The sequence below is a fragment of the Empidonax traillii genome, unplaced genomic scaffold, assembly GCF_003031625.1.
Source record: "Empidonax traillii isolate 1590-97213 ecotype Southwest subspecies unplaced genomic scaffold, ASM303162v1 scaffold1356:size330773, whole genome shotgun sequence".
NCBI lineage: Eukaryota > Metazoa > Chordata > Aves > Passeriformes > Tyrannidae > Empidonax > Empidonax traillii.
In genome coordinates this window covers 253,969-278,408 of record NW_020956549.1, presented here as the reverse complement: position 1 = coordinate 278,408, position 24,440 = coordinate 253,969, and the positions used below count along the sequence as shown (strand labels likewise).

The 24,440-nt window shown below is 52.8% G+C and overlaps 3 protein-coding genes, 1 long non-coding RNA gene and 3 other non-coding genes across 11 annotated transcripts; all 7 read right to left on the bottom strand.

Moving 5' to 3' along the window:
* Positions 1-165: 165 nt before the first annotated feature.
* Positions 166-1,602, bottom strand: LOC114069762 (ras-related protein Rab-39B-like). The gene is made up of 2 exons (XM_027906778.1): positions 1,388-1,602; positions 166-598 (listed from the first exon to the last, which is right to left on the bottom strand). Exons 1-2 carry the CDS (start codon positions 1,600-1,602, stop codon positions 166-168), a joined length of 648 nt encoding a protein of 215 aa, XP_027762579.1.
* Positions 1,603-2,185: 583 nt separating this feature from the next.
* On the bottom strand, positions 2,186-3,535 carry LOC114069758 (ras-related protein Rab-42-like). Its single transcript, XM_027906773.1, has 2 exons — positions 3,276-3,535; positions 2,186-2,603 (listed from the first exon to the last, which is right to left on the bottom strand). Exons 1-2 carry the CDS (start codon positions 3,533-3,535, stop codon positions 2,186-2,188), a joined length of 678 nt encoding a protein of 225 aa, XP_027762574.1.
* Positions 3,536-4,168: 633 nt separating this feature from the next.
* Positions 4,169-6,137, bottom strand: LOC114069763. Of its 3 annotated transcripts, none has more exons than XR_003573823.1 (4): positions 5,996-6,137; positions 5,375-5,421; positions 4,872-5,032; positions 4,169-4,499 (listed from the first exon to the last, which is right to left on the bottom strand). It is a non-coding gene; the product is annotated as an uncharacterized LOC114069763 (long non-coding RNA). The 3 variants fall into 3 exon arrangements; XR_003573824.1 differs by having other exon boundaries at positions 4,942-5,032; XR_003573822.1 differs by lacking the exon at positions 4,169-4,499 and having other exon boundaries at positions 4,787-5,032.
* On the bottom strand, positions 4,632-4,704 carry LOC114069781. The gene has a single exon (XR_003573829.1). It is a non-coding gene; the product is annotated as a small nucleolar RNA SNORD99 (small nucleolar RNA).
* Positions 5,539-5,669, bottom strand: LOC114069779. Its single transcript, XR_003573827.1, has one exon. It is a non-coding gene; the product is annotated as a small nucleolar RNA SNORA44 (small nucleolar RNA).
* Positions 6,138-6,244: 107 nt separating the features above from the next.
* LOC114069778 lies at positions 6,245-6,387 on the bottom strand. The gene has a single exon (XR_003573826.1). It is a non-coding gene; the product is annotated as a small nucleolar RNA SNORA16B/SNORA16A family (small nucleolar RNA).
* Positions 6,388-10,757: 4,370 nt separating this feature from the next.
* TRNAU1AP (tRNA selenocysteine 1 associated protein 1) lies at positions 10,758-24,408 on the bottom strand. Of its 3 annotated transcripts, none has more exons than XM_027906787.1 (10): positions 24,258-24,356; positions 21,406-21,488; positions 21,183-21,280; positions 20,342-20,441; positions 18,403-18,455; positions 17,670-17,801; positions 14,853-14,972; positions 13,258-13,420; positions 12,322-12,355; positions 10,758-12,170 (listed from the first exon to the last, which is right to left on the bottom strand). In XM_027906787.1, the coding sequence occupies exons 3-10, from the start codon at positions 21,266-21,268 to the stop codon at positions 12,034-12,036; spliced, it is 825 nt and encodes a 274-aa protein (XP_027762588.1). In that variant the 5' UTR covers positions 21,269-21,280; positions 21,406-21,488; positions 24,258-24,356; the 3' UTR covers positions 10,758-12,033. The 3 variants fall into 3 exon arrangements, with proteins under 3 accessions (XP_027762588.1, XP_027762587.1, XP_027762586.1); XM_027906786.1 differs by having other exon boundaries at positions 21,412-21,488; XM_027906785.1 differs by lacking the exon at positions 21,406-21,488 and having other exon boundaries at positions 24,258-24,408.
* Positions 24,409-24,440: the final 32 nt, after the last annotated feature.

The window sequence follows — 24,440 nt, the reverse complement described above, 5'->3', positions numbered from 1 at the left end:
TCAAACCGCTGCGTTAACCACCGAATCTTACATACTGAGCCTAAACTGTTACAATTAAACTGTTTAACAACTCTCACAGTTAATTACAAGGCTGGCAGAGAGCACTCCACCGATGAGGAGCAGGGGACACATCCCAGTGCGTTGCAGCCTCTCGTGTCCCCGGCTCTAGCACGAGCACCTCTTCCTCTTCTCTTCCTCCTCCTGCAGCCGAGCTTTGGGTGGCACGGGCAGGGGCACGCTGCTCTTCACGCCGTCCCACGCCTCGCTGGCCGCCAGCCTGCCCGTCTGCAGCGCCTGGTAGATGGCCACCGTCAGCATCCGGAATGCCAGGGCCACGTTGGAGGCGTCCTTGGCCGAGGTCTCCACGTACTGAGCGCCCAGCGAGGCCGCCACCCTCTCGGCCTCCCTGCGGCCCACGCGGCGCTGCCCGGCCAGGTCGCTCTTGTGCCCCACCAGCAGGAAGACGATGCCGAAGGGCTGCACCGCCTCGGTCACCTCGCGGTGCCAGCGCCGCACGCTCTCGAAGGACGCGCGGTTGGTGAGGTCGAAGAGCAGCATCCCCCCGGCTGAGTTGCGGTAGTAGGAGCGGGTCACGGACCTTGGGGAGGGAGGGATGGGGGGAGATGGGAAAAAGGGGTGAGCAGCCCCCACCAGGGTGTCTTGTGCCGCCTCGGGCAGCATCTCCCCTGCCTGCAGGGCTGCTCCTGCCCAAAGCAGCGGGAGAGGGTGGAGAGTCGACCCTTTGGCTGTGTCAGTGAGGGCTCTGGAGGTGGATGTGTCCCTGCTCGGCCACCAAAGCCCGTCTGTCCCCTGCAACCACAGTCCCCAGGGCTCCCCCATCCCTGTAGCCATGGTCCTGGGCTCTCCTGTCCCTCCAGCCACGGTCCTGGAGCTCTCCCAGCCCTGCAGCCATGACCCAGTGCTCCCACATTCCTGCAGGCACAGTCCTGGAGCTCTCCAGCCCCTGTGGCCATGGTCCTGGAGCTTTCCCACCCCTGCAGCCACATCTTCTGTGTTCCCTTGTCCACAGCAGCCACTCGGCCAGCAGTGGCAGCCCCACAGTGAGGTGTGAAGGCTCCTGGCAGCTGAGCTGGAAACCACTTTGGAAAACCACTTTGCCCAGCTCCCAGTGGGCTCCCAGCTTCTTCCCCTGCCCCTCTGCAGCTGTGGGACAGAGGAGTGCTTGGAGCAGGGCCCACACCCCCTTTAGAGCTGGAGCAAGTGCTCCTTTCCCCCGGCTTTGGCTGGATCTTCACACATGGGGCTCCCCCACCAAAGGGACCAGCAGGAACAACAGCCCCACCCAGAACCTCCCTGGGGTCGGGATCACATCATCCCACCCCAAATCCGGTGGGGGACACCCACCTCCCCCACCCCGTGGACCCACCTGAACCTCTCCTGCCCGGCCGTGTCCCAGAACTGCAGCTTCACCTTCAGCCCCGGCTCCAGCTCCACGAACTGGACGTAGAAATCCACCCCCACCGTCTGGTTGATGGCGTCCAGGAAGGTGCCCTCGGTGTAGCGCCGGAGCAAGGAGGATTTGCCCACCGTGGAGTCCCCCAGCATGATCACCCGGAACTGGTACTGCCACCGCGGCTCCATCGGTGCCTCTGCCGGTGCCGGGCCCCGCCGCCCCCGCGCCAGGCGCGTGTCCGGGCAGGCAGGGAGTTCCTCCACCCAGGAGGCGTTCCCAGAGCCAGGGGTGCTGGTTTGGAACCCCTTCACTCCCTTTATTTTGGCTCCATCCAGCTGGATGTGGTTTCAGGTCCCATTTTCCCAGGGGTGGCCCCTTTGGAACCCCTTCACTCCCTTTATTTTGGCTCCATCCAGCTGGAACCACTTGGGGGGTTCCTGCTTCCATTTTCCCAGTGACAGGAGGCCCCAAAAGTGACACAGACCTGAGGAGGGGGGCCGTAACCCCACCAGCAACCTCACCTCCCAGTCAGAGCATCCCCCATGCCGTGGGTTGAGCTCTGTGTCCCTGCCTGGTGTCTGGCGCTCGGCACAGCCTTTATTTAGCGTGGAAAAACCTCAGGTTTATTAAAAACACTCCCACAGCAGAGCATCATTTTTTTCAGAGGCCCCAGATTTAAGATTTGAAATAAACCCAAGCATGGGTGGAGAGAGAAACATCCCTTTGAGCGGAGGGTCCTGGGTGGAGGGTCTCGTGTCCCCCCTGTCTCCATCAGCACTGGCAGCGCTCCTGGGGCTCCCCCCGTGCCGGGGGCCGGCGGCGGCTCCGGCTGGGGATGAGCCTGATGCCATCACAGCCCCGGTGAGGAGCCAGGACCCCCCGTGCCAGGGCCTCCTGGATGCCCCCCGCCAACATCTGGAAGGCCAAGTCCACGTTGAGGTTGCTGCGTGCCGAGGTCTCCACGAAGGCCATGCCCAGGCTGGCGGCGAGGTGCCCGGCCTCCTCTGCTGACACGGCTCTCTCGGCCTCCAGGTCGCACTTGTGCCCCACCAGGACGAATGCAGGGGGGTCCCCGCCCCCCGCGGCCTCGCGGTGCCACTCGGGGACGCGCTCGAAGGACGCGCGGTTGGTGAGGTCGAACACCAGCAGCACCCCCGCCGCGCTCCGGTAGAAGGACCTGGTGATGGACCTGGGCACGCCCAGGGGGGCGTTTCCAGGGGGGCCACTGGGGCAGCCCCCGCGTTCACATCCCCGGGATGGGGCTGAGGGGGGTTTTGGGTGCCGGTTGGGACTTGAGGAGTGGGAAAGGAGACCTGCCCGGGCCGTTTACACCCTGCCTTTCTGTTCAGCATCCCCCTTCCCAATCCAGAAGCCTGTGTGTTTTTCAGGGGCTCTGGGGTCCCTCCATCCCCCCCGACAGCCCGGGGCGCAGTGGGGAAGGGGCAGCACCCCCAGACCAACCCTGGGGCCCTAGAAGGGCTTCCAGGGACGCGGAGAGCATGGAACCCCCGGTCCAGTCGGGCACCGGCTCTCCAGCCCCTTGTGAGCCTCTTTCACGCTCCCAGGAGCTCCTGATGCAATCAGGAGAGAAACCACCCGGCCCCAGCCCACCAGCAGTCCCGGAGCAGCATCCCAGGACTCTCCCCCAGCCCTGCTCCCTTGGCTGCCTCCCAACAACCGGCTCTGGAGTCGCTGCAAGCTCAGCCCAAGGTTTCACTGTCCCCTACAGCGTCGCTGTCCCAGCGGGGCATCACTGCGGGTCCCCGCACGCCCGGCGGGGATTTACACCCACCCCAGGGTAGGAGGGACGCTGATCTGGGTCTGTGGTCCCGCGTGGGGGCTGTCCCCGTCCCCAGCTCACCTGAAGCGCTCCTGGCCGGCCGTGTCCCAGAGCTGCAGCTTGGCCCTGCCCGCGGGGGGCACCGGGACGGTCCGGCTGTAGAACTCGACGCCTACGGTGGGGCCGGGGGTGGCCGCGCCCCCGGCACTGCCCCCCGGCCCCTCGGCGAAGCAGCGCAGCAGAGAGGACTTGCCCACGGCCGCGTCCCCCAGCACGATGACGCGGAACTGGAAGTGTCCCCCCGGGTCGGGGTCCTGGGAGGGACCTGTCACCGTCCCCATAACCGGCTGGATCCTGACTCTGCTGTGCTGGCGGTGACACGGACAGGTCTCCACCCTTGTCCCCACCCCACCTGGGGACAGGGACGGCTCTGGCCCCACAGTCACGCGGGCAGACAAACAAACCGGCCCCGGGAGGAGGGAGACGCTTCTCTGTCCTCATCCTCCTGCCCCCGGGCTGTTTGGCCTCATCCTCCTGTCCCCAGGGTGTTGTTTGCCGTTGTCACATGCCAGGTCTGTCCTGTTGCCCGGCTTTGGTGACCAAGGGACAGCCAGGCTGAGTGCACAGACACACTGCTGTCCCTCCTGAGATCCTGGGAAGGACAGGATCCATAGGGAAGGGGCTCTGGAGTCCCTGCAGGGAAAAGGGGTCAGAGGCACCAAGCAAAAGTGCTCTTGCCAAACAGCCAAGTCATCCCGGGGGACTTTGCCATGGCCCAGCCATCCAGGGACAGGGAATGGCAACTCCCAGGCTGTTGTGATCCCCACATCCCTGCTGGTCGTCCATCATAAAAAAACAGGCACCTGGCATCACCAAAGAACCCCTGGCACTGATCACCCCCAGGCAGGCTCAGAGCATCCAGCCAAGCCTCACCCCATCCCAGCACAAACCAAACGTGGGAGACACCACAAGGATTTCAAGCAATTGTGTTTATTGAGCCTCCAAGAGTTAATATCCACTAATATTAAATAACTCCACTCCTGAGGAAACTCCACAGAAGGGACTGTTCTTCCAGGCAGTGTCAAAACAGGATCTTGAGCAGCACCAGGAGCCAAAGCAGTTCCCTGTCCCTGCAACGCCAGTGAGTGGAGCCCAGGAGTGGATCCCACTCAGAGGAACTCACGGCTCGGGAAGGAGCCGGGATCTGGCTCTGCAGAGCTCCCACTGCTGGAGGGCTGGGAAAGTACCACGTAGTAACGAATCCCTCAGGAATGGCCTCAATTCAGCTCCATGCTCTGCTAAGACCTGGAAAAAAGGGACAAATAATCCTGCTGAGTGAGGAGCAGCCCAGCTTGGTGCTGCGCCAGATCCCACCCGCACTCAGGACCTCCTGGCTGTCCCCTCCTCACCCCATAGAGTGGTTTTGGGGTAGCTCATGCCTGGCCTCAGCCCCATATCCGCAGGACTCATCCAACAGTCTCCAGAAAAACAGGAGTCATCACAGACCAGGCTGTGCTGCCACTGAGCTCACCCAGGCACTGCCCACAGGGAAACACTCAAATGGGTGGAGGGGACACCTTCCACCAGCCCAGGCTGCTCCAACCTGGCCTTGGACACTTCCAGGGATCCAGGGGCAGCCACAGCTTCTCTGAGCGACCTGTGCCAGGGCCTCCCCACCCTCCCAGGGAAGGATTTCCTCCCGATGTCTGATCCAAACCTCCTGCCCAGCCAACACCAGGACACTCACTCGCTCCACGCTGCAGCTTCTCCACATGAAGCAAACCAGACCCCCTGGGAGAGGGTTCACAAGCTCTCAGTCTTCCTCACTGAATTGATTCCTGGAAGCACAGAGCCAGAGTGAAGCTGAAGGGTCACTGTAAATCCATGGCTCAGACCCCCTCCCTCCACCCACCACAACACCCCTGTCCAACATTTATCCCTTCTCCCGAGCAGGAGTTTCCCCTCCCTCCCACCCAGCCTTCCCCAAGGAACAAGGCAGGCATTGCCTGTCTTCCCACTGGCCCCTCTCAGGACAGGACACACACCCGCAGAGAGCCCTAGACCAGGGTGAATTTTTGCTCTTCCTCCTTTTTCGACCACAAGATCGGTATTCAGATCTAATGGGAAAGGGAACTGGAGGGATGAGCTGTGGAGCTCCAACACGGACACCACGTTCCTACCTGGGGTCTATCCATCAGGCAGGTGAGCTCTGAAACACCCAGGAATCCTGGAAGACATCGCAAAACCCTTAAAAAAAAAAATCAGCTGCAGGCTGCAGATTCGCGTGGACACATCCCTGACTCATCCCACCCTGAAGCCACAAGGAACAGCCCACTTCCCGAAAATATATAGGAGGGGCGAGTGACAGCCACGGGCAGAGGAGGCCCAGCAGTCAAAGACCTTCCCGTTGCTCTGGCATGTTGTTGGAGACCTGCAGCCACTGTGTGGAGCCACAGCTCTTGGATAAACATGCAGATAAACATATAGCTCGTCCAGGAAAGCCTGTGACAGAGTGATCTGCTGGCTCTGGATCAGGGTTTAGTCTCAATTTTCTGCCTCTAGCTTGGCCCAGAGAGAGGAGTGCCCTTATCCCACACACACGATCTCGATGGAACAAGAACTAAGGGGAGCTTGCAGGGCCCAGCAGAGGACCCACATCCCTGGAACAAGGACATGCTGGCACCATCCTAGAGCAGAGGGGCAGGAAATGCTGCTGGTCCCTGCTCTGGCCCAGGGAGGCCACGGAACCACCCCAATTCCCAGCCTAAAGGAGAATCCAGGGCCTGGATCTCCCACCTCACCTGCCCAACGCTGCCAGGGCGAGGCTGCCACGAGCCATTCCACACTCCGGGATCACCAGGATGCTGCTGGGGAAGAACAGAGCCTTGAGCTTCAGGTACACAAAGCATCTTAAAACAACAGAAAGGCGGGATACCCGCCCGCTCCCACCTCCCCGTGCAGCAATTCCGACCCCAGGAGCAGCGATCCGGGGCAGCCGCTTCCTTCCAGCGCCAATCCTCCATCCCCACCCAGCTCCAGCCCCACCCGGGCCGTGTATTTTCCCGAAATGTTGCCGGACAGTTACGGAGGTTCCAACTGAGCGGCGACCGTCGGGGAAAATCCCTTCGCTCTCGGCTCCTTTTTGACCGCGTCTGCCACAGCACCGACAGACGCAGCTTCGATAGGGCCGGACGGGCCCGGGGGGCCCCGGGATTGGGGTTGGTTCAGCCTCGGGGGTCCCTCCCTCACTCACCCAGGCCGGGCCCGGCCCGGGACGGATCAAGGTCGCGCCGCCCTTCGCGGCCGTGGGAGCGCCCCGAAGCGCCCCGGCCGTGCGCGGTGCCCACGGGGAGCCGGTGCGGCTGGGCCGGGCGGCGGGGGAGCCCCGGGGAGGGTGGATGGCGATGGATGGCGATGGATGGCGATGGATGGCCCCGCTGGGCCTGGCCCTGCCAGCCCACTCCGCCGCCATTATGGAAAGAGAAGGGAGGGAACCCGCGCCCGCGTTTTGTAGCGCGGCAGCGCCGCTGATTGGCTGCGGGGGCAGCAGAGGCTGCTGGGATTTGTAGTTCCTACCGGCTAAGGCCCACACCGTCCATCCATCCATCCATCCCCCCATCCGTCCATCCATCCATCCCCCCATCCGTCCATCCATCCATCCCCCCATCCGTCCATCCATCCATCCCCGCATCCATCCCTCCATCCCACTCCCCAAAGGACACACCCACCCCAATGAGTAACCTGCTCCAGTGGATGGTGTCCCTGCCCATGGCAACTGGATGATCCTTAAGGTCCATCCCAAACCCAACCATTCCACAATTCCATGACTCCCCACCTGCGAGCTGTGCTCCCCCTCCCCACCTCAAAGACCCTCCAATCCAGGTGGCAACAAGACAGTTCCTCTCTCCTCCTCCATCCAAGGGGCTGCTCTTGGAAAAGCTGAAGGCAGCAGCTGCCGTTTCCCCACTCCTTCCTCCCTTTTGGGACATGGGGGGAACACCCCACCTTCAGGAAATAGAAGGAAAGTTTCTTGGAAACATAAGCACAATACCTCTGTCAGGCTCCTGGCTCGTGATCCATAATCCATGGAAAGGATTTAGAGTGGGAGCACATGCCAAGGGGTTGGAAGGCAGTGCTGGAACAGCTGCAGGTGCTGAAGGCACAGCCACTGCGGGAAATCAGCTGGAAAAGCCCAGGAATGCTCCCTGCCCGAGCCCTGGAGAAAGGGCAAAAAGGATGGGGGAGAACAGTCAGTTTTTAATCTGCCCTGAACAAAATCAACAGATGAAAACATTCTCAGTGCTCAGGAATGGCCCTTTCCAGCTGTTAGCTCCCCCAACAAACGTGCCAGACCAGCAACAAAATAAACCTGGTACCCATTTAAAGCCAAGTCTGGAGAGGAGCCCCAAACTTTGTGGCCAAACCCTTGCAAAGACAGCCCCTGTCAAAGCTGGCAGGGACAGGGGACCAGCAGCTGCTCCCATCCTCCTCCTCCTCCTCCTCCATGGATCTCCCAGCTGCTCTGCCAAGTCACGAGGCATTCCCTGGAGTCTCCTTGGCACAGCCACTCGTGCAAAAGGAGCCTAAAAATTTCCCTGTCAAATCCTAGGGCAGGGGAGATCACTGTAGGAAAAACACCCCACCACCCAGCCTTCCCCCAAAAATTAAAACCTTGGTAAAGATTGTTTGGGAAGAGGCTGAACTGGGAGAATCCCCAGAGAGCAACAGTGAAAAGCACTGGATGCCTCAGCCCATCACAAGAAGATGGATGGAGGTCCAAAGAGGAGCAGAGAAAATCCCACTGCACATCCACAATCAGTGAATCCCTGATGAAAACTCCCAGGAACCTCTCACCAGCCTCTTCCACAGGGTAGGACAGGGAGAGAACGCTGGAAGAGGCTGCAGTTCCCATCACCTGACAGGTGGGAGCAGGCAATGCACAGGGATGTGCTTTTCAGCGAGGAAAAGCAGGTGAGAATTAAGTGATCCAGGAGTTTGTTGTGCCTGTGGCTCCCTGGGACAAGCCAAGCCCTGGCCATGATCAGCTCTCAATCTTTTTCACCTTAACTGTGTTATCCATCACGGCCTTTTCCCTGGAAATTTAACAGCAGAAGCAGCATGACATTGGAATCACAGAATCATGGAAGATGCTGAGCTGGGAGGGACCCACGAGGATTATCAAGTCCAACTCCTGGCCGTGGACAGGACACCCCAGCAATCCCACCCTGTGCCTGAGAAAAAAGGGTGTGTGCCAAGCAGGGCCCCAAAACCCTTCCTACAAAACTGACTGCACTTGGAAAAAACCCACTTTGACTGGGGAATAACAGCTAAGGAAGAAAAAAAAGACCTTTTCCACCAGGCAAAAAGGGAAAGTGAGCCCTATCAGTGACATTTCCTGAAGCAGCTCTAGCAGTTTCTGCTATTGCATTTCAAATTCATACCCTATCCTGCCACTGAATTAATTTCATGTCTAAGCAAATCCCAAGTTAAATCCAGAAACTGGTGTATCCAGTCCGATTTACAAGATGCACTGGGAGATAGCAAGGCTGGAAGGTAAAAAATTCCTCTCAGATCTTTGCTTAGCAGGAGCTGGGGATTAACAAGGCAGTAACGAGAAACCCAGCACAGAAAGATCAGAGTCAAATGTTTATCTCTGTTCCTCAAAAGGGATTCAGAGAAATTCCTGAGGGTGTCAAAGACGTCTCAGTGTGCGGGATATGAACCCTTGCCCCGACACTGATCCAAGTCACAGGAATTTTGTCTCGTCAGACCCACACGGAAAAAAATCATCACAGTCAGCCCCCTGTCAGCCCCCTCAGCCAGCCCCAGGTCAGCTCAAGGAATGCTTCCAGACTCCTCATCCCTTTGGAAGCGGGTCAGGATCTCTCCCAGGCCACCCCTGGTGTGTATTGTCAGGCTTTTAATTAAACGCAGGCTGATGGCAACAGGCCACCCCACAGCCTCAGAGCTCACCCTTCGGAGAGTTCAAACACACCCACGTCCCTCCAGCTCTGCTGAACTTTTCCCAGCCTGTGTAACTCAAATGGGAATGTCAGTCCCAGCACTTTCATCTAAATTGGATTATCTCACCTTCAACAAGAGTGTTTGGGTTGTTGTTGTTGTTGTAATTGCTATAAACCCTGCCTGCTGAAAAGGCAGAGTGCTCCATAATCTCAGTGGCAGATTTGGATGCAATTTTCGGGAATTACCTAATCCCAGGGAGCTGTGACATCACCTGCCTGGGATTTCTTGCCTTGAGCACGCGGAGATAAAAGCAGGATTTACCTTACTACGTGGAGTCCTTGTCTTTCATCCTGGGTGACACTAAATGATAATTAATCCAGGCTTTTCCTGCAGCCATCCAGGAGAAACAAAATCCCACACTCTGCTTGACTTGCATTCCAAAGCATGAAGCCTACAAATTCCAGGTGATGGCTGTTCTGGAGCTCCACATAAAAGCCTCTTCTGTGCTTCAGACGCTGCAACAACGCTGAAAACGAACATTAAGGTGAGTTAGTGATACACAGAAAAAAAACCCCAAAACAACACAGATTTAACAGCTCCACAGAACCTTGGCTGAGGTTCTCCCAAACAACCCCAAAAGGCTGGCTCACACCTCCAGGGAACGTGGCCCAGAGCCTCACATCAACCTCTCTTAAAAGGAAATGCAGGAGCTATTTTGGGCTCTGCAGCACCAGTAAACAGGCGTCAGCAGGTCATCCCTGCTGGCCTCTGCGCTCCCAAATTGCTCCTCCTGAGGGTCTGTATGTGCTCAGCTCTCCCAGGAATTAGGGGTTAGGATGGGTTGGACTAATATTTACCATTTTTCTTCCACTGCGAAAACAGAAGCAGAGAGTAAAAGGATTTTACTTGCTGTCGGTGGGAGGTGATAACCTGCTCCTCTCTCCTTTAGGGACAGGCCTGGATGGAGAGGGTTTATCCAGGCATTGGGAAATACTCCACAGGACAGCAATGCTGGGCAGCTTAGAACAGCAGAGTAAATTTATACTGATTAATAAATGTGTCTTCAGGTCACCTCCTGCGGCAAACTGAGATGGCTGCCTCGAAAAGCTAAAATTTTGGGGGGGATGGGAAAAGACAGCTCCAAAAGAGGAGAAGGAAGGGCACACAGGGCAGCATAGGAACAGAAAGATCTGGAAAGTATTTAACAGCAGGACATAAATCCCCCTTCTTTACATCACCTCTGGAATGCCACTCCACTGAACTTCCCAGGAAGAGGGGCTGCTCCGAGCTGAGCAGAAGATAAAAAAGCTCTGCTCTCTTCCACTTCTGCCGCCTCTGAAACTCCCAGAACACACGGGGCACATTCCTCTCCTCAAATTCAGAGGCTCTGAAGGTGAGGACAGTGGTAGCAGCACAGTCAGGGGCACAGCAGGAGGAAGAATTCGCAGCAGATGAGAAGGCAGGAGCCCAGCAGTCCTCCGGCTCCACTCGCTCAGGGACGACCGAACTCCAGTCCCTCACATCCCCAGGTGCAGTTGTTGAGGAAAAAAAAACCACAGACTGGCAAACAGATCATAATTATGGACACAAACAAAGGTGTAGCAGAAGTAGCTTTATCAAAGTATTTAAACCTTGTGGCAAATCTCTGCATCGACATGGGCAGGGAGGCAACGAAACGCTCGGCAGCAGCAATTTCAGTTACCAAACTACTCCTTGGATAGACATTTATTACAGGTAGTTTTCTCTGTTCCTATTTCTCCAAGAGTTTTAAGGCACAAAAGCCTGAAAAGGGCTTATAACATGTACATAAGTGCTATTATTTTCACTTTCACCCTCTAACGCAACATAATATCAGCTTATTTTATATTGCTTGTCCACCCAGCTTATACAACATCCAGTAGAAAAACTGCTTTCCAGGCTCACAACAATTTGTTGCACAATATATCAGTGAGATTGCTCTGACCCGTTTTTGCTGCAAGATCTTCAGTTTCCCTCTGGCAGGGCAGTGGAAGACGCTACAAAATCTCAACATCTTAACGAGACCAATAAAAAAATAAAGGCATGATACACAAAATAACATTTAAATAGGGTTGCTGGTTGAAGTGTTTTCAAACTGCTTGGGTGAGGGGGAATTATTTCCTCATGCACAGGTGGAGGAGCAAGTCAGGTGTGCAAGAGATCACCAAGTAAAAGGCATTGGTCTGTAGTTTTCTTAACACTCCTTTCTGTCTTTGCTCTCCAAAGTGCTCTTCAGGTAGGTTGTTTAAGAACGCCAAGCTTTCTAGCTCATGATCACAGCTTAGCTTAACCAGAACACAACTTTTCCTCCCGTGCTCAAGTTACAGAAACCTTATCCAGTCACTAGAAAGCTTTTGAGATCTTTCAGTGGCATCCAACAATGATTTTTTTTGTTGTTGTTGTTTTTTAAAAAGTAACACATTCACGAGCGCTGGGCCAAATGGCTGCAGACAAGTTGAGTGGGCAGCAAAACCAGAAAGATGGGCAGGAACCAAAATGCAAAGGGTAATTTTTTACTTAAAAGACCAACTTTTTTATTGTAGGGTGGAGTAGAGTCTCTCCCCTGTGCCACCTCGTCGAAGGTTTATAAATTACAATTCCCAACAAGTATCAAGAGTTCATTTCAAGACAAAAAAGGAATTAAAACTGTTGCAGTTCTAATTTTCACCATGAATCAAGGTCACCATGATGCTCCTACGATGCTTGTTCTGTACAGGAAAAGGGGCCACAGCCCTCCTGTACTCCGAGTCCCAGGCCTGGGAGGGGAAAGGGCCACCCCTGATCCCGCAGGATCCGGGGGCGACGGAACAGTCCGGAGTGCACTGGTGGGATATTCCACAGTGCCTCAGCAACAAGGCTATAACACAGCTGGGATCTCTGAGGAGACAGTGTCCAAAGGCTGCCAGTGACAGTCCATCAAGGCATCGTAGAGCTCTTCGCTCTGCTCCATGAACTGCTTGTTTGCTTCGTGGACGTCCAGCTGAGGCGTGGGATCTGCAGGGGTGGGGGGGGAAAGGCAAAGTTCTCAGATTTACCCAGGGATAAAGGGATGGCAGACACTGAAATAGGGGACAAATTGGGAAAGTCTGTCTCTGGTCAGTGGAGAAAGAACAGACAACTTCAGTATGGAACTTGAGGAACGTACCTTCCAGTGCATCCTCCCCAACTTCTTCATATGTCTGCAAGGAGAAACAAACCCCTTAGGACAGCAGATAATCACCTTTTCTTTTACAAGCATCACCTGTTGATTGGTACTGTCAGAGACTGACTTTTATATCAGAGTGATTACAACAGAATTCTTCACACATAAGCCTGTGTTCCACTCCCAACACTCCACGGGGGAGATCCCACACTAAACCTCTGACAGAGGCAGCAGTTCTTGCAATTCCTGGGGTGAAGGGGGGTGGCTGTTTTGATGTGCTCTGTCCTTTAAAACAAGCCTTAGGAAGGATCCCAGAAGGCTGTCTGAGCACTGCCTGTACCAAGAGAACCCTTCTACCCTGACAACTGTATTAAGAGACCCCCTGTGCCCTTACCTAGTATAAGGGGCAGAATTTTACCCCACATAAGGCAACAGGACACACCAGGTTCTACTAAACACCACAGAGCAGCTCTGTTAAGAACTCATTATTGAGAGGTCTGTACTAAGATCACTTAGTCTATTCAGCCTGGAGAAGAGACTGAGGGCAGAGCTCAGCAGGGGCTGCGGCTCCTCCTGAGGGGCAGCTCCGATCTCTGCTCTGGGTGAGCAGGGACAGCCCCCAGGGAATGGCTGGAGCTGTGTCAGGGCAGGGTTAGGCTGGATTTAGGAAAAGATTCTTTCCCCCACAGGCTGGTTGGGCACTGAACAGGCTCCCCAGGGCAGTGGGCACAGCCCCAAGGCTGCCAGAGCTCCAGGAGGGTTTGGACATCACTCATGGACAGTGTGGGATTCTCGGGCTGTCTGTGTGGGGCCAGGGGTTGGATTCCATAATCCCTGTGGGTTCCTTCCAGCTCAGGACATTCTGTGATGCTCAGAGCTTGAAGCTAGAACGTTCCCATCCCCACTGGCAAGCTCTGGGGCGATTCTGGGCTGCCCTACCTGCATGGTGCTCTGTGTGTAGCCGTATTGGGGGTAACTGTAGCTGTAACTGCCTGTGTTCTGGTCGTACCCCCACTGGGCGTAGTAGTTGTGATACTGTTGGTAATACTGGTTGTAGCCGTAGTTGTACATCTGATTGTACTCCATTGGTTTTACCCGGTTACTTCAAAAAACAAAGCACGGAGTGAGTTGCAAATAGAGCAGAGCAAGTATGAAAAAAAAGCAGTGAAATAGCTTAAGGTACAATCTGGCATTGTAAGACAAGGCTTAGTCTAACATGCAGTTTTCAGTCTTTAAAATATAGTCCCTATTTACTGCAGCGATATTTATCATTTGCATACATTTGCATAAAGAAAGAAGTGGTTCAAATTTAACGCCCTTTCCGGTATTCATCTTCCTCTTCATTAATAAGCATTGCTTTCATTCTATAGGAGTTAATTTGGGGTCACTTCTTGGCTTTGGGAAGGGAAGAGTTCAGGACCACGAGACTCAGTTTTAGAACAATCCTGAACCCCAGTCCAGATTCTTGGGCCCCTTCTTTTTCTTCTGATAAATAGGATGAAGTTGGCTAATCTGCAGCTTCCTGAGGCAAGGCACTGAATCTTGCTTTACATGAAGAGTTAAAGACTTAAAGCCTTGCAGAAAACCTGGAGTTTTCTTTAACAAGAATGGACAAAACCCTCTTCCTTCTGCCGTAGGAAACCAATGGAAAAAAGCAATGACTTGTCCCCTTTCTCACTGAACTGAGTGGTCCTCAATGCACACAGTTGGAAGAGGTCATGAAGTAAAAAGAACTACAAGTAATCAAAAAATAAACTTAAGTACCCTGTGAGCTGACTAAAATTCCCATTCCTCGCCATGAAGTGGCAGCATTCCCAAGGAACTTGGAATCCCACCTGACCATCAAGATTTGAAATGAGATGGCAAATATCATTTGAAAATGAAGGTATGTCACACGTAAAAAGCTAGTGATGAAATTAGTGAGAAGCAGGAGGAAGGAAACATCAATCTTCTCACCACAATACACCCCTTTTTTCTGCTTTTCTCTTTCTTTTCCCCCCCCAAGACTTCTGAAAATCTAAATATTATTCAAATAGGGAGCAATTACTATGATTCGTATTACCCTAGTGCTACGAGCCCCAAGTCAGACCAGGATCTCATTGTATCAGGTTCTGAACAAACACAGAAAAAAAAGTTAATCCCTGCCCCAAAATACTTATATTTAGTAGACATCATAATAGAATTAGCAAGGTAATTGAGCTTTGCTATCCAGACATCAATAAGCAGATTTAGGTTATTTCAATTTAATGCAAAGGAATACACACTTTAAAACAGTCATATTTAACTACAGAGTGGGTACATGTGTGTGGATTTTATAATGTATACAATCAAAAACAGTGTAAAATGCTTAGTCTTGAGCTAATGTTATAATTTCTCTGAATTCCTGGGCATTCTGATACTCCCCTGATATTATCAGGGGTATTCCTTCACTTTGTGATGGAAAACATCCAGGAAATGTACCCAAATACACTAAAAAGACATTTAAAAGCAGATGTGATGCCTCCTAATGAACACCTGGCTGCTCTTATACTCACGCTTTTGGTATAGCCACACTCAATCGTACAGGTTTGGAGCCCAACCCCACAGCTCCCTGACACTCTGTCAGTGCTCTCTTCTGCTCCAGCTCATCTGTGAACTTCACAAACCCATAACCTCTGCAGGGACACAGAATAAAAACCACGTTAAAACCGACCCAAAAAAAGCCAAGGCCACGTCTTAAAAGTCATTCATGGAGAATTTTGGATCGGCTTGGGAAACGCAGCGAACGAAACGCGTTCGTTCGGGTTGTTGTCCCTGCTCTGGGGAGAGATGAAACGATTCCGCCTGCCAGATGCTTTTCCAAAGTGCCTGAAGCCACAGGTCCAAGCTCCAGCGGTGCTTTTAAGGGCTTGACAAACATAAAGCAGTTTCCCTGCCAGTGGATCGTGGGGAATTGGAAGGGAGCTGACACAAGCTATGTCGAAATGCACGAGCAGACAGTGAGTGGTAAAGCCCCAAATCTCTGCTGGGAGGATACTGATAATCTCAAAGAGCTGCAAGTCAGCACAGGGCTGACAAGGCACAGGCACTGCTTGCATCCCAAAGTGCCCCACTGTGAAGGGAAACACTGCTTTTCCCCAAGATCAGTGAGATGTGCCTGCCAATCAAGTTCTTCCTCAACGGGAATACATTCAAACAGGCTTTCTGCCCTTCCCAAAGTGGGGATGGAAACGAGCTCGTAACATCAGGCAGCTAAAACCTTGCTCTGAGATCACAGCTGGGACAGGCACAGCACAGCCAGGACCCCTGGACTCTGTGTTAACACCGTGGTGTGGTAGCTCTGCACATCAGCCAGAGGGGAAACTCCAGCCCCCTCCGATCCCAGCGGTTCTTGGCGTGGGATATTCTGGTGCTGCAGTGAGTCAGAAGCGACGCAACAGCACCCAGGAGGGCAGTGCCAGGATCCCAGCATGGGATGGGCTGCCTCACGCAGCACAAAGATCAAAGGCTTAGGTGTGGGAGGGGAAGGGAATCCATCTAAGCCAAGGAAGGAGTTTGGGAGGGAAGGGCTTATCTAGCTGGGCAAAAGAGTGAGCCCTAAGCAAGGGTGTAAATTTACAATGTATTATCTATTATTCTGTGGGAACTCCTAAACACCAAGTAATGTGTTATTTGGAAAGCAGCATCACCTACTGCTCCTGGGAGGTCCCCACTGGAAGCTGTTCCAGAGCAGTTTGTGCCCCAGAAAACTCAAGATCTTGGCCAGCACGAGTCCAAACATCTATTTTTATACAAATACACAGGTATGGCTGTGTCCTCCTCACAAAAACACCAGATCAAAGCTCAGGTTTATCTACATACAAACTGGATAATTAAGCACGAGCAAAACTCTACATGGGCCCACATTGTGTTTAACTTGCCCTCTGCCAAAGGACTGTGGCAAATCAAGGCAGTGCAAGTCAACTTCTAATGCAGTTTAAGATGCTCACACACAAAACCAACTAAGTTTCTAAGGTGCCACAGAGACTCCTGCAGCCTTCTGGATGGGACTGGGAGTGTGTGAGGGAAACTGGGAAGACTGGCAGTTCCAAAACAGAGACAGACAGATGAAGAGCTGGATGTAGGGCACAGGAATTGATGGTGGGTGCAGCAAGGGAGACAGCGATTCTTCCAACTCTTCCAGAAACTTAGCTTTTCCACACCAATGGCTAAGCCAGGAGAAAACCCAGCAAGAGATCATTTCTTCGTGGCCAGGACCTCCCTGGCAGACATTCTGTCCTATCCCTGCAGTTTGGAAAATCCCCCAGGCCTGCACCCTCAGCAGGAAGCAGAGGAGCAGGCTCAGCACTGCAGCTCCAGGCTGCTCTCCTGCTGGGAGGAGGCCTTCCTGATCCACCAGCCCTGGCTGGAAGGGCCAGGCCTTCACTGGGCACGTCCACAAACCCAAATCTCCTCTCTCACATCACCCTGACACCTGCAGCTGCCTCAGCTTTGAGTAACTGCACAAGTCCCAACAAAGCCCCTGGCAGCAACGCGTTGGCACGGCCAGGGGAGACAGCTCTGCTCTTCCCAGGAAGAGGACTCCAAGTCCCTGCTCCTTCCTCACTTCCCAAGCTACCCCAGATTCCCTTTCCTTGAGGATCTGCACTTCTGAGCAGTTCCCAAAGCCCAGCTCACAGCCCAAACTGCAGCACCCATCACCTGTTCTGTAGGCAGAGACTGGGGCAGGTGCAGCAAAACAGGGTCTGGGGGGTTTACACCTCTGAGGAGGAGGAGGAGGAGGAAGAGGAGGCACCCAGCAGTGTCAGTGCCATGTGAGGCAGCAGTGACAGCACAAGTGTTCAACAGTGACAGAGCAGCTCTGCAAGAGGTTGAGGTGCAAGGGGCCTCAGCAACTGCTCCCTCCCCCAGGAAAATACAGTTCAGTTTTGTGCTGTTTAGAAAATGCTTTAATTACATTAAGAAATCCAGCTTTTTGGTATCTGTTTTTGGCAAGACACTTTCAGTCGAGACAAACAAGGTGACTGCTGCTGAGAGCCTGACAGTGAATCACAGCTTTGTGTGCCCTACCCTGTTTGAAATAAAACCCTCTCGCAGGAATAGCCTAAATAATAGCACAATTCCACCTGGGAGTGCAGGAGGAGAGTGTTTCCAGCTTACTTAAAGCATTTTTCAGCATCTTAAGAAGTGCAGTTACACACAAAGGGCCTCAGGCTGACTATCAAAACGCAAGAAAACAGCAGAATTTGTATTTTAACGTTACTAAAATCTAAGCTGATAAAACTATTCTTTTTTTTCCCCCCTTGCTGCATTTTATCTTTTCTGTTGCTGCATGTGCAGTGAAAGAAAAGAATGAATAAAAGAGGACTTACTTGGATACTCCTGCCTGGTCCAAAACAACTTTTCCACCTCTACACGATGGATAAACTTTAACAAAAAATTCATATAACATCCCATCATCCACGTCAGGAGTCAGGTCTCCCACAAAAAGGGAATATTCTGGACTAAAGAGATGAAAAGAAAACTTCTTAAGTACAATCATACAAAAAAAGTGCCGAGTGACAGTTGCCATTTAGCCTAAACATTTCACCTTGGAGAAAAGTGATATTAAAAGACCATTTAATGGAGATTTTAAAGTGTCACCAGTTGAGCTGCTTAACTAAAATTATACTTATATACATATAATATATCATATTAATATGCTTTTTAAACCATTGACACTGCTTTTTCAAGTTAATTCAAGCAGCACAACCAATCTACTCAACACTGCTTTTTATTTAAAGATAATTGCTTATTTCTTACAGGATTTCTAGCACGGCAAGAAAATATTAATCTCTCATTTACAGATTTCCTATTTCCAACACACAGACCTTAAATTATAATGTGTCAATCAGATACTTTGATGGTACAAAGTTTGAATACCTTAAAAGACACTGCATAAATCACACAGGAGGCAAAGCACAAAACTGGCAGCCGAAGTTCTCCTCCCTCCACAGTGGCAGTGATGAACTCATGGGTTTACATATTTTGAATACCCTTTGCAAGGCAATCGACAAAGGGACATTAAACAGGGTAAAAATGAGTATTTAAATCCTGGGCACTCACCTGTTGTCGGGCTGTTTTCCATACGTTGCATAATTCAATTTAAATCGCTTCGCCTGAAAGGAGGCAAAGAACGAACCCGTCCGTTCAAATGTTGCCATGTGAGTTCAAGCAATGAGGAGCAAACGCAATCAGCTGATTTTATACGACTTTTTAAGTGCTGTCAGACCACCCAGTTAAGGGATTAAGGATGATTTATTTATGTCAGCACAGATGTAATAATGAAAATCAGAACCTAAATAGGAGGTACTAATAAAAAATATTGAATTACTTAGAGCTTTAGGGTCTGGAAATGAAATGACAGCAGAGCTATCGGACATTTGTGATTTAACACCAACACCGAATCTACCATGCTGGAAAATTTAGATTCCAATTTGAAGCACTTGCATCTTTTTATTTTGGATCTCCCTCTTCACTATAAATATTCTGGGTTTAAAACCAATGAGACACCTGAGAGCACTTCCACTCAGATGGGAATTGGGGACACCAGTTCTGGAAAACAGAGGCAGCAGCAGCAGCACCAGGGCTTTCTGTTATTCCTCTGGCTGATTCAGTATTTAATAATAAATAAAAGCCACACTCAGTTTTCTGTAAACAAAAGTCTCTAAATGCGAGGGATGAGCTGGGCATTGCCTGCTGAGTGCAGTGTTTTGGGCTGCACTGGATCTCTGCCTGACATCTGTAATTCTCCCTGTGTGTTATGCAAATCACCCCCCTAAGCAACGCCACGTTTTAAAACAAAACTGTGGAGAAAGAGGGGTATTCCCAACCCCAAACTTCCATTATCATCTTATTCCTTGCAAGAGCTGCTCTCTTTGTCTCTCCAGTGACTACAGAAAGCATCCAGGATGATCAGCTTGCCTTAATCATGGGCAAACACGTGAAAACAGATACCTCCAGGCCTCTCATCAGATCCTTTTTAACGGGGCACGTCACCCTCTGAGGAACGCTGACCAAATAGCTCAACCTGAACTTCCCAGTTTCCTACCGTGGGGTATTAACTACCCTGAAATAGGAACCCATTTACCTTGTGGATCACACCATAACTGAGGTGATTCTAGAGCTGCTTTATGAACCAGTCACCCCAGCTACTGCAGCCAACTCCTGTGGGTACAACAGACAGCTGTGTCAGCCGTCCCGTTTTAATCTACCGCACATTTGAGTCAACTTCCTAAAATTAGACCCTGCGACTGCTCCTCCTCTTCTCCTCAAACTACCCAGCTTTCACGTACAGGAGACATTAGTTATGTGCTGCCACCATCCAATTCTTTGGTTCCTTCTCTGCTGTAAAGAGGGTTGAATAACTTTTCTTTGCTAAGGGCCAAGAACAATGTCAGGCTTAAAAGTCACGTTTCTCTCGCAAATCCAAGTTACTCAAAACTCAAGAGTGAACTTGCAAGTTCATCTTGAACACTGCTGTCTCAGGCTGCCCCATCCCTGGAAGTGTCCAAGGCCAGGATGGACGGGGCTTGGAGCAACCTGGGCTGGTGGAAGGTGTCCCTGCCCAGGGGAGAGGTGGAATGAGACGGGCTTTAAGGTCCCTTCCAACCCCAACCATTCTACAATTCCATGATTCTACAAATGGAGAGAGATGGAAGGACCGTGGCAGGTCTACTCCATATCCAATCCAATTTTTAGCTTGCTCTTCTCTGGTTTCTCATTAGTCCAACTTGGTAACAGCAGAGATGCTCAGAAACGAAAAACCACACTCCACAACATTTCTCCACCTGGATTTTATCTGGACATTCACACAGAAATCAGTGATTTTTCTCACCAATTTTCTGAGCAAGAACATTAACAGTTTTATGTTCATTACTTTAGAGAAAAGGAGAATCCCACTTTGCCAACTACTGAATTTGTCTGTAATCACTCAAAAGGCAGATTCTCCACTATCTGTCCCTTCCCAGTTTTGGTTCTCAGCTCGTTGATCCCATTGACTCACCGGTGTAGCCCCAGGAAGCGGTTTTCCATTGATTTTGTGTAAACATTTCTCTGCAGTAGCTAGATCTGCAAACTCTACAAAGCAATAGCCTGCTGGAATTCTGAACATACAACACAGGAGAGAAGAGAGAAAGGTTATACATTTAAAACATGCTCGAGGAGGAATTTTGTATTTTAGATAACTGGTAGGAGATTTGTTATCATTGCAATACTTGGAACAGTTTCTTTTTAAAAGCACATACACTAGCTACCAAAAAGAAGGCAGAAATTTTGGATCTCAAGTAAAGGGATAGCCCCTACTTACCATAAATCATAAGCACACACAAAATGGTTTTGCTCACAGTTTACTTCCTACTTTCACTGACCATCAATTTTTCCACCCAAGTTTAAACAACTGAAAACTGAAATTACAACACTTAAAAGAATAACGAATTGGAATGAATCTACTTTATTCTGCATCCAGCCGCTTATTTTATCCCAAATGAACTCAAAAGGGTCTCATATTGCCCCAAGTCAGGCTTCCCACCTCTGCCAGCACCATGCAGCTGCACTACAGACCGGTCACCAAAGCCTTCAGCTGGGAGGTGCAATTCCCAGGGGGATGGAATGGGATACATACACTGCTCCATCTGAGTGCTGGAGCACTCCAGGATGAGGGCCAAGCCTTGTTTGCTGAGGGGAGGCTGAAGAGCCAGCAGTGCCCTCCCCATTGCTCTCATCAATATTCCCATATTGGTGGCAGCAATGGTGAAAAGCTCAAAGGGAAAAATCACTCTGACAAGGAAGGACCGACGGTGAGGCTTCGATCCAAATGCACTGGGAGAACAAACATAAACAGTTACCCTGTCAACCTGTTTCGAATGATTTTTACACTCAGTACAAGTTCTCCCATGGTGGCAAAGGCTCTTGAAACAAAGTTTTCATCCATATAGGGTTCCAGCTATAAAAGCAAAAAAAAAAAAGAAAAAAAAAAGAAAAAAGTTAGATCAGGGCATCTACAAAAAAGAGAATTTATGTGTCAATGTTCCCCCTAAGCAGTTAAAACATTATTGAGAAGGATTTTACCCTTACACTTCAAAAAGAAGACTCATTTAAGAGGGTCGATGCCACTCAAAACCAGCAGGCATGCATGAACCAGGCTCAACAGTCTGCAAAGTGGAACCCAAGAGACAGCATGAATTTCAGAGAACAGGGAGCTTCACAGAAGGACAAAAGCCACTCAGAAACAAACAGCAACAAACTGAGCGTTCGCTACAGGGAGCGGGGCAGAAGGAGGAGGTGCCGGGCTCCTTCTCCGGGCCAGCGCTGCAGGGACACAGCCGTGGCACGGCCCTGGGTGGCATGAGGCAGGGGACACGGTGACACGGCCCCCCTGGAGCTGGGGCAGGGGGCTGCAGAGCCGGGTCTGCCCCGCACAACCCCAGAGATAGTGGGGCAGCACTCGGGGAGGGGAGCCCTGGGATCGCGCCCCGCTTCGTCCTGCCCGTGGGAGCACTGACCGTGTCGTGGCACAGGGGAGGGTGGCACCGGGCAGGGCAGGGGGTGTGGGGAGCGGTGCAGGGGGCAGTGTCTGTGTGGTGTGAAGGACTCACAAAGTATGACACAGTGCTGGAGTTGGAGCTAAATGCATGATGAAGGGCCTGAGGGAAGAGGGCACCTCTCTGTGGGAGTGGACGAACAGAAATGAAGGGTTTTTTTGATGGGGAGCACTGTGTGCGTAACACAGAGCTGTAAAATACACACAGGGAATCTCTCTAGCTCCATGTATGTAAGCACACGCACCTCTGCGGGTAAGACAGGTGGCCCTGTGGTAATGGAGAGCCCTCAAATGTGTCTGTGTGTCTGCCAGGTGCCAGGTGGCAGAAGGTGCAGGGTGTGAAAACGGGTGGCCATGCTGCGCTCCCGTGTGTAAGAGGCAGCAGATGCCCTGTGGGGGCCCGAGTGTGAAGCAGAGCTGGCTCTGTCACACGTGCCAGAGGAGCAGGAGGCAGCACCACTCTGTCCACAGATCTGCTGTGCAGGGTGATCCTGGGGGAGTGTAAAGGAAAGCTGGAGTTGTAAAAGGCAACAGGCTACTTGGATGTGGCCGTGTGTGAATCAAAGGGAATCTTGCGTGTGAGAGGGGTGATGAAAAAGAAGAGGGGGGTCATGGAGAGGTGGCAGATAACCCTCTGTGTGGGAGGGTCTGCTCGCACCCAGGATGTGTCACGTAAGTGTGCAATGCTGAGGCAAAGTGGGTGTGCTGAGTGCGTGTGTGTGTGTGAGAGAAGCCTCCAGTGGGATCCTCAGGGACAAGGCACACTGTGGGCTGTGCATCTCTGTGGGTGTGCCCACGGTGTGCAGGTGAACAGGCAGCCAGACATCCCTGGGTGAGGAAGCGCCCCTGAGCGTGCTTCTCACGGGTGCTTCTTCCCGCCAGGTGCACACGGAGGCAGGAATGAGGGAAATCCCGGGGTGTGGGAGTGCTTGTTGAGTGTGAGTGCATGTAGGAGAGTGCAAACGCCTGTGAGGGTGTGAGTGCACCCACAGGTGTGCGTGTGGGGGGTCAGGTTGTGAGGGAGAATCCTGGAGAGGTGTGTACAAATACACAAGTGCCTCAGGGCACATGAGCACGTTAAGTGCCTACAAGCAGGTGAGCAGATAAACCCGCACATAAATCCTCGAGGCATGCAAGGGTACAGGCTGTGAGTGCTGGGGGTGTGTAAGGGCCTCCTGGAGCGTGAAAGGGTGAGACCTGTCAGTGCCTGCCCGCCAGGGACACTGGTGTAAGTGGCACGAGTGTGGCTGTGAGCAGGCAACGAGGGTCACCCTGAGGGGTGTGGGTGTGTGTGTGAACTGTGTGTGCGTGTGTGAACTGCTCACAAATGTGCCTGTCGGGCTGGGGGCTGTGTCTGTGAGTGTGTGTGTGTGTGTGTGCCTGCCTGTGTGAGTGTGTCAGCATGCACAGGGGAGTGTGTGTGTGTGGGGAGTGTCAGTCAGTTTGGGAGTTTGTGGTGTGCCTGAGTGTGTGTGGGGCTGTCAGGGTGTGTCAGTGGTGTGGGGGTGTCAGTCGGTTGGTTGGTGTGAAGGTGTGAGGGTGTCAGAGTGAGAGTGTCAGCAGTGTGAGGGTGTCAGTCAGCTGCTGTGAGTGTCAGACAGTCAATGAGACGGTGCCAGTCGGTGTGAGGGTGTCAGTCAGTCAGAGTGAGGGTGTCAATTGGTGTGAGGGTGTTAGTCAGTGTGGGGGTGTCAGTCGGTCGGTGTGAGGACACCAGAGCGAGAGTGTCAGCAGTGTGAGGGTGTCAGTCAGTCAGGCAGAGTGAGGGTGCCAGAGTGAGGGTGTCAGTCAGCGCCAGGGTGTCTGTCAGTCAGTGTCAGGGTGTCAGCGGTGTGAGGGTGCCAGAGTGAGAGTGCCAATCGGTGTCAGGGTGTCAATCAGTGTCCGGGTGTCTATCACGCAGTGGTGTGAGGGTATCAGACTAAAGGTGCCAGTGAGTGTGCAGGTGTCAGTGGTGTGAGGGTATCAGCCGGCTGCTGTGAGGGCATCAGAGTGAAGATGCCGATCGGTGCCAGGGTGTCAGTCAGTCAGCGGTGTGAGGGGGCCAGACGGAGGGTGCCAGTCAGTCAGGGTGTCAGTGGAGTGAGGGTGTCAGTCAGTCAGTCAATGTGAGGGGGCCAGACGGAGGGTGCCAGTCAGTGTCAGGGTGTCAGCGGTGTGAGGGTGTCAGAGTGAAGATGCCGATCGGTGCCAGGGTGTCAGCCAGCCAGCGGTGTGAGGGTGCCAGCCAGCGGTGTGAGGGTGTCAGCCAGCGGTGTGAGGTGCCGGTCAGTGCCGGTCCCAGGCGGTCAGTGCCCCCCGCGCTCCCCGGGCCCCGCCGCGCTCCCGCCGCCCGCCGCCCTCCCCTCACAAAGCCGCGCGGTCCCGGCCGGACACTCACGTCCCCCATCCACAGGCTGGCGGCCATGCTGCTCCCGCAGGCCCCTCGGCGGGTTCAGCGGGGCCGCGCGTTCCGCCTCCCGGCCCGGCCCCGCCGCTGCCGCCGCCGCCGTCCCTCCCTCCGCCCCACCCCCGGTCCCTCCGTGCCCCGGGCCCTCGGTCCCTCCCCCGGTCCCGCCCGGCC